Below are 14,533 nucleotides of genomic sequence, written 5' to 3' on the forward strand. Positions count from 1 at the left end.
TTATATATTTTAATATTAATAATAAATATTTCATGAACTAATAAATCTTAATTTCTTACACAATTTATTTGATTTTAAAAATACTGATTCAATAATAATTGTTTAAAAAACAATCACCGGAATTATGTATATTTTTAGGTTTCCTCAAAAAAACCCTAAAACAATTTTTTACACAGAATATTTTTTTATTTATCAAATTTTCAAATAAGAAACATTTAATTCATAAGAAACTGGACAAAGCGACGTTGAATCGTTACAGTACGTAATATCTGCCATGAGGAATGCAAAAGAGCAGAATATGCAGTTTATTTGAATGTGGAATTATTTTAAATTAAAAAAAAAAGTAAATTATTATTGGTAAATAATTTGGTTTTAAAAACTGCCACTAGATTGCAGCACACATCGAGGAATAAAAAAAAATAGTAGTTCCAACTAACGCCACGAGATGCCAGCACCATCCAGACAGCGCTCACGATGTGAAATTCCAGCTCAAAATATTTTATATTGTATTAGGAAAGTAGGAACCCACAGGAGCTCACAGCAACAGCAGGGGCTATATCGAGCCAGTGAGCTCCTGCGAGTTCCTAATCTCCTAATACGAAATAAAATTTTTCGAGCTGAAATTTCACCTCGTAAGTGTTGCCTGGATGGTGCTGGCATCTGGCGGCAATAATTAGAACTAGTATTTTCTACCTTTCCTGTTTAGTGCTGCAATCTAGCGGCAGTTATTTGAACTAATTTTTTAACTTATCTATACAGATTCAATTCATCCTTGGATAGTGCTGGCCTCTTACGGCAACTAATGGAATTAGTTGTTTCTACCGCTCCCGATTTGTGCTGCCATCTTGTGGTAGCTATTATAACTATCATTTTAACGTTACTAATTGTATTTTATCATGATTCTTTTTTGTTTTATTAGTCAGGATTAATTTGAAATTTAATTTTCCATTATAATTATATCTGTATTTAATTATTTATGCATTTCTTTGTTACTTATTATGTTTATAAATAAATTATAGAGATAATATTCCCATTTAAAAATACATACAATATTTTAAAATTGAATTTGCTAATAAATGAAATTCCATGTCATACTGTGACTTTGAAATAAAAAAAACAAACTAATGCACTATTAGATGAAAAAAATAATATTTTTAATCAAACTTTGAAGAAATAATTTGACCTACCATCTCTGGTATAATTTGACCTACTATCTCTAAAAACCTTTCTGAAATTAAAAACAAAATATGATTTTGATTACTATTTAACTAATATGTTCTGAATTAGTTTTATTATTAAAAAATACTTACCATTTACATAAACTATGAGAATTAGGCTTTTTTGATGTTTTCAAAAGATGTGTTTGCACCTTAATAATTATATATAGATGAAGATAATTTAAAGAATTTATTTTTTAATAAGAAAGCAATTAATTTTCTTTATTTACTAATCAAGTTAATAATAATCTAATATAGTTTTTGAAGAACTGCGCAGTGCACTACTAGTGCATTCTTGTATTCTTCATATATTTTTTATTATTATTTATTGCTTATTTATTCTTCAGTTAGCTAAGTCTAGAGTTGGATAACTGAAAATTATTAATAATAAATTAAAATTAAGTATTAAATTATAATAATGGAGGAGATAAAGTCAACTGTAGATATAATCAGAGAGAAATATACTGAGGTCTGTTCAAGACAGAAACTTATAGTACTATATTAATTTTTTTATTTATATAATTTATTTATTTATTGCTATTTAAAACTGTATTTACATAAATATACATCAAGTAAAGTTGATATAAGACCAAAATGGAGTGATACAAGCATGTAGAGAAACTACTTATTGGTAGCACTCTATAATCATATTTCTACACTAGAAGGTCTTGAGGCCATCTTCTTGTCAGGTGCCTTGTAGGATTGCCATGAATAGAAGAAGAAGCAAGGTTAGAAACTAGTGGGTTTGGATGGTTAGGGAGTTTATAATGGAAGGATTAATATCTGGTTCAGGCTAGATCGGTTAGATATGGAACGCTAAGGTCTTTATGTATGATTTCACTTGTGACAAAGTAAGGAGCATTGAGGATTTTAGATTGTAAGGATTGGATACGAGAGGATACGCAGCCCCAAAGCTCAACTATATTAAATTAATACTTACGTTCACTTCAGGTTTTAATATTTACTCTGAGAATATGTTTAATCTCTTAGAGGTAAATATTTTGATGTTAATTTGAAGAGTAGAAAGAAAAAACATGTTCAATTTTTTTAATTGACTTCGCAAATCTTCTTCTTCATTTTTCTCATTTCAAACCCAAAATTAATCACTTCAGACAGTACTCTAATTCACTTCAAACAATTTTTTCTATGGCTTTTATGGATTTCAGTGGACGCTTCAGGTCTATACCCTTCAAGAACTGGGAAGAGAACACCTGCTTCCACTGAATTAAGCAAAGCCCAAAGTTTACCACCACAATCCCCCAATCTATGCTAGCAGAGTAAAAATATTTGCTTATAAAATAAAATAATTAAGATTTGCTGAGTCAAACTGCTAAGAATGTTCAGCAATGCTGTATAAATCTATTAATTAATTTTTTTAAAAGAATAAAATTAAAATATACTTGTCTTTAATAATTAGAATGGTTAACATTCAATTCAAGTACACTTATAAAAATATATTGTAATAAAATACAAATTATTTTTTGGCAACAAAGCCTCACAAGATTTAAACTATATATAAATGACCCTTAAACAATAAATGAGAACTTTGTCTTGGAAATCTGGTATAGAAATAATAAATAATCTGAGTGATATTTATTATTATTATTATCATCATCTTCTTCATGGTGATTCATCATCAGAAAAATAGCTAGGCTTTGTATGATTTTTTTGTTTAGGGATAAAAAACAATTCTGAAATAAGACTGTCTTCATCAGAGCTAAATCTTTCGTCTTGTTCCTGCTTCCTGAAACATAAAAAACATGAATATAAAAATAAATGATTCAAGTGTTGATTTACAATCTATTAGTGCTATTCCGAATTTATTTTAAATCTGAAGAAAAAAATTAAATTAATAAGTAACAATAATGATAATTATCAACCACTAAATGATAATTATAAACCACTAAATAGATCTTGGACCATTAAGAGTAAAGCTTACTACCAGAACCAAAACAGTTTGAACATGGAGCCATTAATGATAAAAACTGGTAAGGAAGTCTAACGAGCTAAGTAGGAATGTGCTGGAACCATTTTGGGGAACTGTTGCATATTTTAACAGTTCCAGCATATCCCTACTTAAAACATAGTTTACCTTTGAGAAATAAGAGATAGAAATTATCATACAGCAAATGTAAGTACACAAAGCATACATTATTTGATGAATTAGTTTAAAATAAATTTATTCTTACCATAAGTGACACTTCTTATGGCACCTATATTCCTTTCTTGTACATTTTAATCCCGATCGACTCCGATGAATAAAATCCAAGTTTGTTTGGGAACTTTTGTTTTCCATTATTTTACCAGAAGCTGCTTCTTTTTGCTTTAACTCCTGCAATGTCGATTAATAACATATTTTTGTATATAAACATTTTGAAAAATTTCAATTCATATCAATACCTTGTAATAACAAAAATAAATGGGATGGTCTCAGGTAATAAACCTGTATTAATGTTTAAAAAATCCTAAATTTTATTATGATAAGGTATTGTTTTGAGTCCGTAATTATATTTTTTAACCATTCTTTATTATTATTGTAAATATAATTTACTAAGAGTTCGGTGGCTAATTTTTTTAATACATATGAGGGAAAGATGGTACAGGTGTGGTCAGTGAAAAACAAATGAGAAAAAACTTATTTATTAGTGTCAACGTTTCGACATACCGTAAATATATGTAGAAATGAAAATTATTTAAAGTAAAGTGAGAAATAAAATGTATATAAAGGTAACTAAATATGTAAATAAAATAACAGGATAAAGGAAATAAAAATATAAATTTATATAATGCAAAAAAAGTAAAGCAAAGAAAGATATATGAAGAATTTAATTTAAAAATTAAACAAAGAAAGAGAAAGAAAATATAAGTAATTAATGAAATATCTAAGTAAAATACTCGAATAAAAAAACAAAATATAAAGTTAAGTAAGGCAAAAGAAGAAATTAGTAATATATGTAATTAGTAATTAATAATTGTAGGATCATAGTCCGGGTGGCAGTTAATAAAGGTATCAAAATAGTAGAAGAAAACTATTTATTGTTAACCAATGTTTCGCCCCACTTTGCAGGGCCGTTAGATTGAAACAAAGATGACAACTGAAAACTCAAGTTGTTATCTTTGTTTCAATCTGACGGCCCTGCAAAGTGGGGCAAAACCTTTATTGCTTAACAATGAATATTTTTCTTCTACTACTTTGATATCTTTATTGACCACCACCTGGACTATCTTCCGACAATCTACTACAGTCAAATATCTTCTTCCTAATAATTAGTAATGTTTTAATACACTTAATAATGTTTGTTGTTGTACAAGAAAGAAATGGATTACATTTAGTTATTTTCTGGAATAATTGTAATATAGTTGTAGAAGTATTTTCTTTAGTATCGTCTCATCTTTGTATTTTGGGAGTAATCATTAATTATTTTAACGCATAGAGTATTTATATCTTCAAATTGATAAAGGATACTTAGTTACACATGGTGTCATATCAATCATAGCTCCAGAAATACATAGCAGAGTAAAAGGAAAATGATGATAGTATTCAAAATATCAATTTGTTTTCAAATTTTAAGTAGAGTTTGAATTTTTATTAAATTAAAAAAAAAACAAGCGAATTACTTTTCAACACTTACAAGATTATCTCATTACATACTTACCAGCTGAGATATTGCTTCTAAGGCAACTTTCAATCTTTCTTTTGAATTATCATATTTTTTGTAAAATTTCTTGTTTTCATTGCTAACGTAATAAACAACATTTGCCAACTTTTCAGCCTGCTTTTGAGCCTCTTCCAATTTCGTTTGTAATTCGCCTTTTTCTTGTTCAATAAGTTTGATTTTGTTATGAAGTTCTAAGTTCTAAAATATATATATAAGTTAGAAGAATGAAAAAGAGTAGGAGAAATTTCCCAAAAAGTCGTATTTTAAATATTAGATTAATATTTCCTCATTAATTGTATGAGACAAATAATTCTCATTAATTTCTTGATAAATAATGACAATATATTCAAAAATATAGAATAAAGCAATATATTGTTGAACTATTGAAAATAAATAAATCAATTGTAAGACAAATTTAAATGAAAGAAAAATATATTAAAAAAACTATTTCATGTGAGCCAATGTTTCGCCCAACTTTGCAGAGCTTACTTAATGAAAGTAAACACAAAAAATGGTTTTGATTTTTTGTGTTTACTTCCTGCTTAACTACTATTTGGGTTTTTTTTTTTTATATTGCACCTGGGCAATCTTTCTTTTATATATTCCACACAGTCAATCGACGATCTTCCAATAGAAAAATATTATTTTGAAAATGAGATAAAATATATGAGATCATTATAAGAATAAAAATAAACGCAAATAAGTTCATAGTTAACAAAATTACTTGAAAGCCAAGTTCATAGTTCACACAATCACTTGAAAATTAAAACTGTTCTAAATTAGTAAAAATCTATATAATAAAAATGGCCTTTTCATATTTTCAATCACTCACTCACAGACGTATAGACCTCTGTATCTCAAAAAGGAAAATGCATATGAATTGAAATTGAGGCAATCGTTTATAAAACTTGATAACTGACATTTATTTTTAATACATTTATTAATTTCATTGGATTCTTTAGGGCTCATTTATAGATTTTCTTAAGAGTTTTTAGGAAATTTGTATTTTTTTAAGGTATAATGCTATTTTGGTATTAGATTATGGTATGTAGTTCCTGGTTTAAGGTAAACCATTATATTGGAGGAAGATAGTCCGGGTGGTAGTTAATAAAGGTTTCAAAATAGTAACAAAAAACTATTTATTGTTAACCAACGTTTAATGACCGCCACCTAGACTATCTTCCAATGTAAAACATTATAATTTTAAAAAACATTTTAACATTGAGAATATTAGCATATTATCAGTTATCATTTTTTACGAGTAGGTGACTCAATTATTAATGGTGGTTCTCCGTATGTTATAGTTGTGCAATTAAGTTCTGTCTGATTTTCAAACTCAGACAAATGCCTATGCTATGTGCCTATGGAGCTGAAATTATTACGGGTACTGCATATCTCCTGCCATATGTCAATTTTGATATATTGACAAAAAATTTAAATGAAAGATTTAAAATTTTAACAATGATTTAAAAAGTTAATAAATCATTTCTTTAGTTTACCGTGTTCTCTTTCTATTTATATTCTAGTTTTTCTATCTTATTTTAAAATGTTTGTATCTTTTTCTCATTTGGCCTTATGAAGCACTGCAAAATGGGGAAAAAATATTCGTTACAAAGAAATAGTTTTCTTACAATTTTGTACCTTTCTTGACTGTCATCCGACTATCCATTACATATAGTTAACTATTAATCATCCAATAAAAAGAGATTCAATAGTAAAAATGAAGCAGGCATACTATAAAGTTTAAAGATAAATCAAATAGAGGTAAAAATTAAGACCTGATGTTTAAAACTCGCTTCTTTAACCAAATGTGATTTTGTTATAAGTCTTAAATTGTCTTCACCGTACTTAACGCTGACCCGTAAAGCAGATAAGTCTTTTTCTAACTGGCGAATATGTGATTTCAATTCTAAATTTTCATCAAATAATTTCTTCGCTTGTTGAGACTTGTCTTTTTGATCTTCTCGACATCTGCAAAATTATTTAAACTTTTTTTAAAAATATATCATAAGAAACTTGGAAATAGGTACATTTAAACTTTAATGCTTTTATCATATACTAGATCAATCATATAGAAAATAAAATAAAAGCTAGCAAAATAAATTTTAAAATATTTGAGCTTAAAAGGAAACAAAAATTAATTTTATATAATCAAAAATAAATTGTATGATATGTAAATCATTAAATTTACAACAAAAATTTGTAATTGTAGCCATTACATAAAATATTTTTGCATACTATATGCATTCAGCTGTGTCAACCTCCCACATTCTTCTTTGACAGATTATAGTATTTTATTTTTAATTTCAATAACAGACTTTTTAAGAGTATATTTTTTCTTGTTTACTTTAATATAGATTTATTACAATGTTATGATATGTAATATTAAATAAGTTTTTGAGTTAAATAATTAATTATAGTGTTAAATGTAACACTGATTTATGAAGAGCAGACTTATTTTTGAAGAATAATTTCTCTACTTATATTTTGTTATTAAAATAAATAATAATCTATGACATTGTATATTAGATTTCATAAAACCCCTTTATATATATATATATAAAACATATGAAATATCATAGTGCAATAAATGTATAATTATTAATATACTTTATTTTTTAATTTTTGTTTCAAGATTGTTGATGAAAATCATAGCCATTAATCTAAAAATAATATTCTAATAATTAATTGTATACGAATCTCTAAAATTATTATTACTAAATATATAGTTTATTTTTTAATTTGATGACCAACTTTAACATTTATGGCAGCAATAGCTTATTACATCCTTAATTTGCATTGCAATTAAATTTATAAATTGAATATACAATAATTTTATTACCTTGAGATTTCTGTTACCAGTTGAGCAATCCTTTGCCTGTCTTCTTTACAAAGATCACTAATTTGTGCCGGTTTTGAGCTTGCTACTTCAGCTTTAGAGTTTATATCGCAGAAACCTATTGTTGGAAAAGAAAAGTGGGAAAATTCGTCATCACTTATGGGGACAGCCCTTATTTCGTCTGTGAACTCGTAAAAAGCATTACGTCTCGTTAAATAATCCTTTTTATTTTCTAATCCAGGCTCAGGATGAATTTCTTTTTGAGCAACATAATCTGCCAAAAGTAAAATAATTAGTTAAATAATTATGATCAATTAATCCATCACTGATTTCCTGGATAGGAAGGAAAATGGTGTTAGGTATACTTAATATTAAATTAACCTATTGATATTAGAAATTTTTGTAAAGTATGCATCATTTTGTGAGCAAAACAAACCAAATCGTTCAAATATACATAGCACTTCAGATGGGTTAAGAAGAGTAGAGTATTATCGAAACTATCATTGGTCCTATGAAACATTTTACCCAAAAAGTATAGGAGTCACAGTTTTTAATGAGAGGTTTTAGGAACATTTTTTGTCCTCAAATTAAATATTCTGAAATTATATTTTTTAACAGAAGCATTAGAATTGACATAAAAAAATAAATAAAAGATTCCTTACTAAATTCCATATTAGTCATCTCATTGATTTTTCTTGAATCTAAGGTTCTTGAAAGTTTTGACTACCAAACATAAATTGGCCCACATAGAAAGAGAAAAAGGTATCGGAGAAATTTTTGTCTTTAGTGTTCAACAATTGATTTCTCAGTTACAATAATTTTTTGTGTTACTGAATTTTTTTTTTTACTTAAAATTCATATGATTAAGTTTTAGAGTGAAGAAACGTTTCACTCGACGTTGCAAAGCTACATCAAGGCTAAAAAAAAATAAAAACTGGATACAAAAAATATTTTAAACAATGGCAGGATTATAAAATGACATACAAATTTATTGTCAACTATGGTAAGACTATAGCGGGACATAAAAATTATACAAAAAATGAACAAAGTAAAGTAAAAATTAAATATTATCAGAAGCCAATACAATCGATAGATTATATATTTTGTCTATTAGACATTGTATAATATCATTAGAAATGAATAATTTTTTTTACATATGAATTGATTTTTTAATTGAGAAAATTAATTTATTTTTTGATAGGATACTATCTCAGAATAAAATTGACTTTCTATTCTATTATATTACATTCTAAAAGAAAATGGAAATAAAGAGAACAAAATAAAATATTATTAACAAGAGAGGGAATAAAACATGCTATCTGACATTTATTGTGAATTGCAGTTTTTGGCTTCACCGAAATTTACCTCTTGAAGATTTCTGAAAGAATTTTTAGGAAATTTGTATTATTAAAAGAATAATATTGGTATTAGATTGTGGTAAGTCACTCTTGGTTTAAAGTAAAACATAATAATTAAAAAACATTTTAACGTTGTGAAAATTTTCATTTTTTCAGTTAACATGTTATAGAACCAAGTACTTCAAATACAGTAGTAATAAATATTAAGAATAGAAATGTACAGTTGGACTAAGGAAAGAAATAATGATGGAGGAACTATATTAAGGATAAGGCAGAATAACTTTCATGATTTTTTGTGTCATATTGTAGTCCTACCATAATTTACAATATATTTTTTATGTCAATAGACATTGTTTACAATATTTTTTGTGTCTTGTTTTTTAGCCCTGATTAAACCATTCAAACGTTGCATAAAATAAATAGTTTTTCTTATTTCTTGATTACCTTTATTTGACCATCACCTCGGCTTTCTTCCAATTCTATAATGTCAACCGATAACCTTCTAATTTTTTAATAAAAATTTGTACTGAAGTTTGTGAAAAAGTTCTTCGGATAAAAGTTTTAAAACAACGTATTCACAACTTTAATTAAAATAAAAACTTTAGATAAGCTTAATATAAAACTCAATCAAAACTTGTTAAAAACAAAAGTTAATTTACACATATTTACGATCCATGGTTTTTCACATCTGGCAACACTGATATAAAAGTAGAAACTACCAATCATAAAAAAAATAAATTATAACTAAAGATATATTTGTTTCAGAATTTAATTAATTTTTGAGGCATAGAAAGATATCTTAATTAAAGTTGTCTTATAAAAACGAATCTAAGGAACAACAGAATATTTCAGGCTAACAGCCCTGATGAAGGCTAGAAATTCTGGCCGAAACGTTGGCATGATTAAATAAGTTACTTTAACTTATTTGTGTTTTATTTTGACCGCACCCCCCAACCATCTTCTCCTCGTATAAGTCACCCACGGTCAACTATCTCTCATGATTAAGGAACAACCCTAGTGACCTGGTAGCCGATGGACCATGAAAAATTATTTTTGACATCAGGATCATGTTACTAAAGATCAAATCTCTACGTTTTTTAGAAAATTTGCAAAAAATATTTTTTAATATTCCTTCCACTGAAGGCTACAAAAAGATAAGAACAGTATTTTGGGTTTGTTGATAGTTTAAAGGGACCTCTAGACGGTCAATCGAAATGACAGTCGTCACTCAAAAGTCAAACTGACTTAAATCACGAAGTCATTCACGCCTACTTGTAATTGAGATACCAGCAAGAATCTTGTGCGATGTCTCTTTCAATTCGTAATAAACAGAAACTTTTTTAACCATTATTTTGGCAATCGCCTGCAAGAATAAAGTGAAGGCACATTTGAACGAAGCATTCGCAGTTTCACCTTCACTTTCTCAGAATCCTTTCCACATCAAATTTGGAATGATCGCATTTCAAAAACTGCTTAAATGGAGCTAAGCCAAAAGTGATTATAATAAATGTTAGTTAGTAAAATTAAATTTAGATAATGGAAAAGTAATGGTGTTGATGGGATGCGGAGTTGGTGATAGTGATGGGGACAAAGTCCTGATGCATGATGAGAGAAATGCGCTAACTTGATGTGAGCTGCTCGAACCCTGGTGCTTAGCTGTGGGTGACCAGCGCCTCTAGGTTTCCCTCTGTCACACTCTGCGCTGCTTCTAGCCTGTCATCCTTTAGTCCCTAGTAGCTGAGTGGCGCCCCATCGCTTTTATGACCCTATCTTATGACTCGCAAACAAATGAAATGATAAGACTGTGGGTTGAATAGTTATTCATTAGAACTCCTACGCGATCAATCTAAACTTCCATATTTAGTTTTTATGTAATTCCAACTGACCGTAAAAGCTTGGAAGGTGGAAACAGATTCAGAACTCAGAAAATTTCTAATTTTGAGGTCACACAAATCAACTTCCTGCTCATTCATAATTTTTTTTATAAACTTCGGCATAGTTCAAAACAACTGTCCGTACTGAGTACACGCATTGCTTCTTAATTTAAGAATGATTTTCTGAATTTAAGAATAAGAATTCTGACGTTGTGTGAGGAAAAATATTATTCAAGACAAACGCGGGTGGCCTGACCTTACTCTTCTTCAAAGCAAAAAAAGTCACGCCCTTAGAGGCGAAGTTTACGTTGAGGTTAATAGAAACTTCCGCCATTGTTCCTAAATTTAGAGGCTACAATCCAAAACTTAGTAGAAAGGAGGTTATACTTTGTTACAAACTTACCCCAGTTGTCTATTAAAATACTCATTATTTCTGAACGCATCTTTAAAAAAATAATTGTTTTCAATTGAATTAACCTATTCCTAATTAACAGTGTTTTAATATACAATGATCATGATAAATTTTATAGGTGTAAAAATACCTTGCCATTCTTGGCGATAATCTTGGACCAGTTTCTTTTCCCCTCTTCCATCCTTCAAGGGATTTCCATACATGGTGTCCTTTACCCATGATAAATCATGTCACTGTTATATATTCTCTACAGTTGTTTTTTGAAATAGCCGACTTATTTTTAGTAATGTCACTAATTGGCCTAAATAAAAGGAGTGTCATCTCAGAATACAATAATAACAGATGTTCCTGTTCTGCGGCGTCTGTACATAATGCCAAAGCTTTGTAGCTTTATGCTATTCCTTAAGTTAATTAATTATAAAATATTTATTAAATTAAAGTTGAGAATATGTTAATTTGAAAATTAAAATTTTATTTGTATTTATTAAGTATGAAAACGTGTAAGTTTTTGTGATGGTCTTATTCATCAAGAAAGTTAAGAGTCAAGATATGGGGCCATTTAAATTATTTTATAAACAACACGCTAGCAAAAATCGTTAATTCATTTAACATTTAAAAGAGAATTTACATTTACATTTGGTAATTTTCCAATTTACTCTTATCCCTCCCTTCTCTAAGATAAAAACTAATTTTTTTCTTGAAAAGTTGTTTCTATTACAGATAAATACAACAGACACTGTTACTACTACGTAGCTATTTATAAAATAAACAGTACTTCAAAAGTTAAAATAAATTGTTCATGTTGGAAGTTTCGAATAGGTATATGGAATTTACCTGGTACACTGGTGTGCTCCCTAAAAAAATTCCTGGATCCACTACTAACCACAATGTCCCTTAAAATTATGATAACTTACCTCTTTAAAGATAATAAGTAATAGATATTAAGAGGTTATCTATAGCAATAGTTTTGACAATCATCAATCTTGGAATGGAAAAAACGTAATCCGTTTGACTCTGCCTGTTCGACGATTGTCAAAACTCGTATTGGAACAAACTTATGGTTTTTTATCTTTATTTATGAAGTTCGAAGTTATTTAGCTGTAACTCCTGATAGACTGTAAAAAAAAAAATTAAATAATTAAAACATATGGATCATTATGGCACCATTCCAAGTCCAATATAACTTTTTATCCTTCAACAATATTTAGGTCATCCGTATAGCCTAAACTTTGTACTAGAAGATTAAAGACCATCCCTGTGTTATAGCTCATTCCAGTGTTTGAGAGCAGATATGGAGGGAATTTGTAACAGAGAAGTTCCTTTTTTTAAGGTCTCAAATTTCTTATTGGCCTTCACATTCCATTCATTCGGTATAATTTTACTTTCACTTGCACCTCTTTTGAGAAAATATTTACACAATGCCTTGTCACAAAACAAATTGATGTTTAAAATCTTAAGCAAGTCTATAATGGAGGTAAATTATTGATGTTTGGTTATCATATAACATACATACACAACAAACATACCATCCGATTGGAGAATGGTTTCAATAATTCCTGTATCCAAACCTGGCAGAGACCCATCGCCCTCATTTCTTGCCTTGTCAAGACTTTTAACATAATGATTAAGTGGTTTCCCGAAAATAGTCAAATATTGAGTCAAAACGTGTTTGTTTTTAAAAAAACCTCTGCTGTTTCAGGAACTCCGCATGTGGGGCACCGGAGGTCGATGTTCTTCCCAAAACTCTGCAGCTTTCCCTGAAACCCTCCGTGTCCTGTTAGGATCTGTGAGAACCAATAGTCTGGGAGGATTTACCCTACTGAAAAGTATAAAAATTATCGAACAATTTATACAGACGCATCTAAAGAAAAAAACAAAGTTGTAGTCGGGATATGTGATGTCCAATATAACCAGGATACATCGATAAACCTCCCCACCAAGTTCAGCATATACAGTGCTGAATTATACGGTGTTGTTGAAGCTTTCAAAATAGCAAACAGAAAATATAAGAAAACAAAAGTCGTAATTCTGACAGATTTCGCTTCCGTATGCAATTCACTAAAAAACATACATCGACAACATATTTCATTTTACCTAATAAATAACATAATAGTATAAGTTCATAGTTCATCAAATGACAAATTTAAGGTCCAATAAGTTCCAGGTCATGTGGGTTTGTACGGCAATGAGCGAGCTGACAAGATAGCAAAACTATTTTCGGGAAGAGTGGAAAATGTGACTGGAAAACTGCCTTTACAGGAAATTTGTGGATGGATGAAAGAAGACTTCATTAGTGAATGGCAGAATAGGTATGCCTGGGAGTCAAGTCTGAAAGATAAGGATCATTTCACTATCTAACCTAATGTCTCTCACTTAGGTTAACTTAACTTGCGTTAAGTTAAACAGAAAAGAAATAGTCTAACATGATTAAGAATTAACCATGGTCCTACAAATTGCAGCTTGACATTAATTAAAGTTAAAAAAAAATTATATATATTGGACATGCAACTCTATCAAGGACCCATTACCTATTATACTAAATTGCAGTAGATATGATAAATACAGGAATAAATATCCCCTCATCCAAAACAATAACATTTTCCTCCAAGGGCTGGCAGATCTAGATAGAGCCACTATTCAGGCATGCAAATTTATGGCAGAATCCAATGTAGATTTTTAAAATTTAATAAATAAATAATAATTTACATTTTCATCTCCATTCTATTATAATATAACAACAGAGGCAGTGTATGACTCCAACGGGAGTCTTGGGCCGACATAAGAAAAGAAAAAAATCATATAACATAAACTAAAAACAAAATAAATGGATCTATTTTTAAGATAAGAGAGGGCAATCAAATTAGGGATATAAGGAGAGGAAAATTTTGGAAACTAAATGGATGAGGAATCATTTTCTAGTGAAAGAACAGAGATATTGTTCATATAAAAGTATTCATAGAATATTCCCACTACTTTGACTCTGAATCCTAAATTTATATGCATGTTTGAACATTGTACTTCACCCTCTGTCTAGTCTCAGCTCTGTACCAATATAGTTCACAGTAACTATAATTGCAATTCTGTTCATTATAACATAAGCTTAATGGATTAATAAATTGATAATAGTTTATGAAGTATCCAAGAATACTAATGATTAATTATGTTAATTTCATT

At 28.7% G+C, this 14,533-nt stretch overlaps 1 protein-coding gene across 2 annotated transcripts; it reads right to left on the reverse strand.

Moving 5' to 3' along the window:
• Positions 1-2,606: 2,606 nt before the first annotated feature.
• Positions 2,607-11,711, reverse strand: LOC106691379 (tropomyosin alpha-1 chain). 2 transcript variants are annotated; one of them, XM_014437123.3, is made up of 6 exons: positions 11,490-11,711; positions 7,719-7,989; positions 6,655-6,847; positions 4,874-5,074; positions 3,407-3,549; positions 2,607-2,961 (listed from the first exon to the last, which is right to left on the reverse strand). In XM_014437123.3, exons 1-6 carry the CDS (start codon positions 11,560-11,562, stop codon positions 2,838-2,840), a joined length of 1,005 nt encoding a protein of 334 aa, XP_014292609.1. In that variant the 5' UTR covers positions 11,563-11,711; the 3' UTR covers positions 2,607-2,837. The 2 variants fall into 2 exon arrangements, with proteins under 2 accessions (XP_014292609.1, XP_066901610.1); XM_067045509.1 differs by lacking the exon at positions 11,490-11,711 and adding an exon at positions 8,378-8,508.
• Positions 11,712-14,533: the final 2,822 nt, after the last annotated feature.

Source organism: Halyomorpha halys, unplaced genomic scaffold, assembly GCF_000696795.3.
Source record: "Halyomorpha halys isolate HHAL.00 unplaced genomic scaffold, Hhal_1.1 Scaffold2306.1, whole genome shotgun sequence".
In the NCBI taxonomy this organism is placed as follows: Eukaryota; Metazoa; Arthropoda; class Insecta; order Hemiptera; family Pentatomidae; genus Halyomorpha; species Halyomorpha halys.

What these genes read in the sequence shown, in the direction of transcription:
- LOC106691379 (XM_014437123.3), bottom strand. Translation starts at nt 11,562, where the DNA reads ATGTATGGAAATCCCTTGAAGGATGGAAGAGGGGAAAAGAAACTGGTC. An exon ending in TTATCGCCAAGAATGGCAAG is followed by an intron (nt 7,990 to 11,489) that starts GTATTTTTACAC and finishes TACTTTTGGCAG; the next exon opens with ATTATGTTGCTCAAAAAGAA. An exon ending in TAGAAGCAATATCTCAGCTG is followed by an intron (nt 3,550 to 4,873) that starts GTAAGTATGTAA and finishes TCGACATTGCAG; the next exon opens with GAGTTAAAGCAAAAAGAAGC.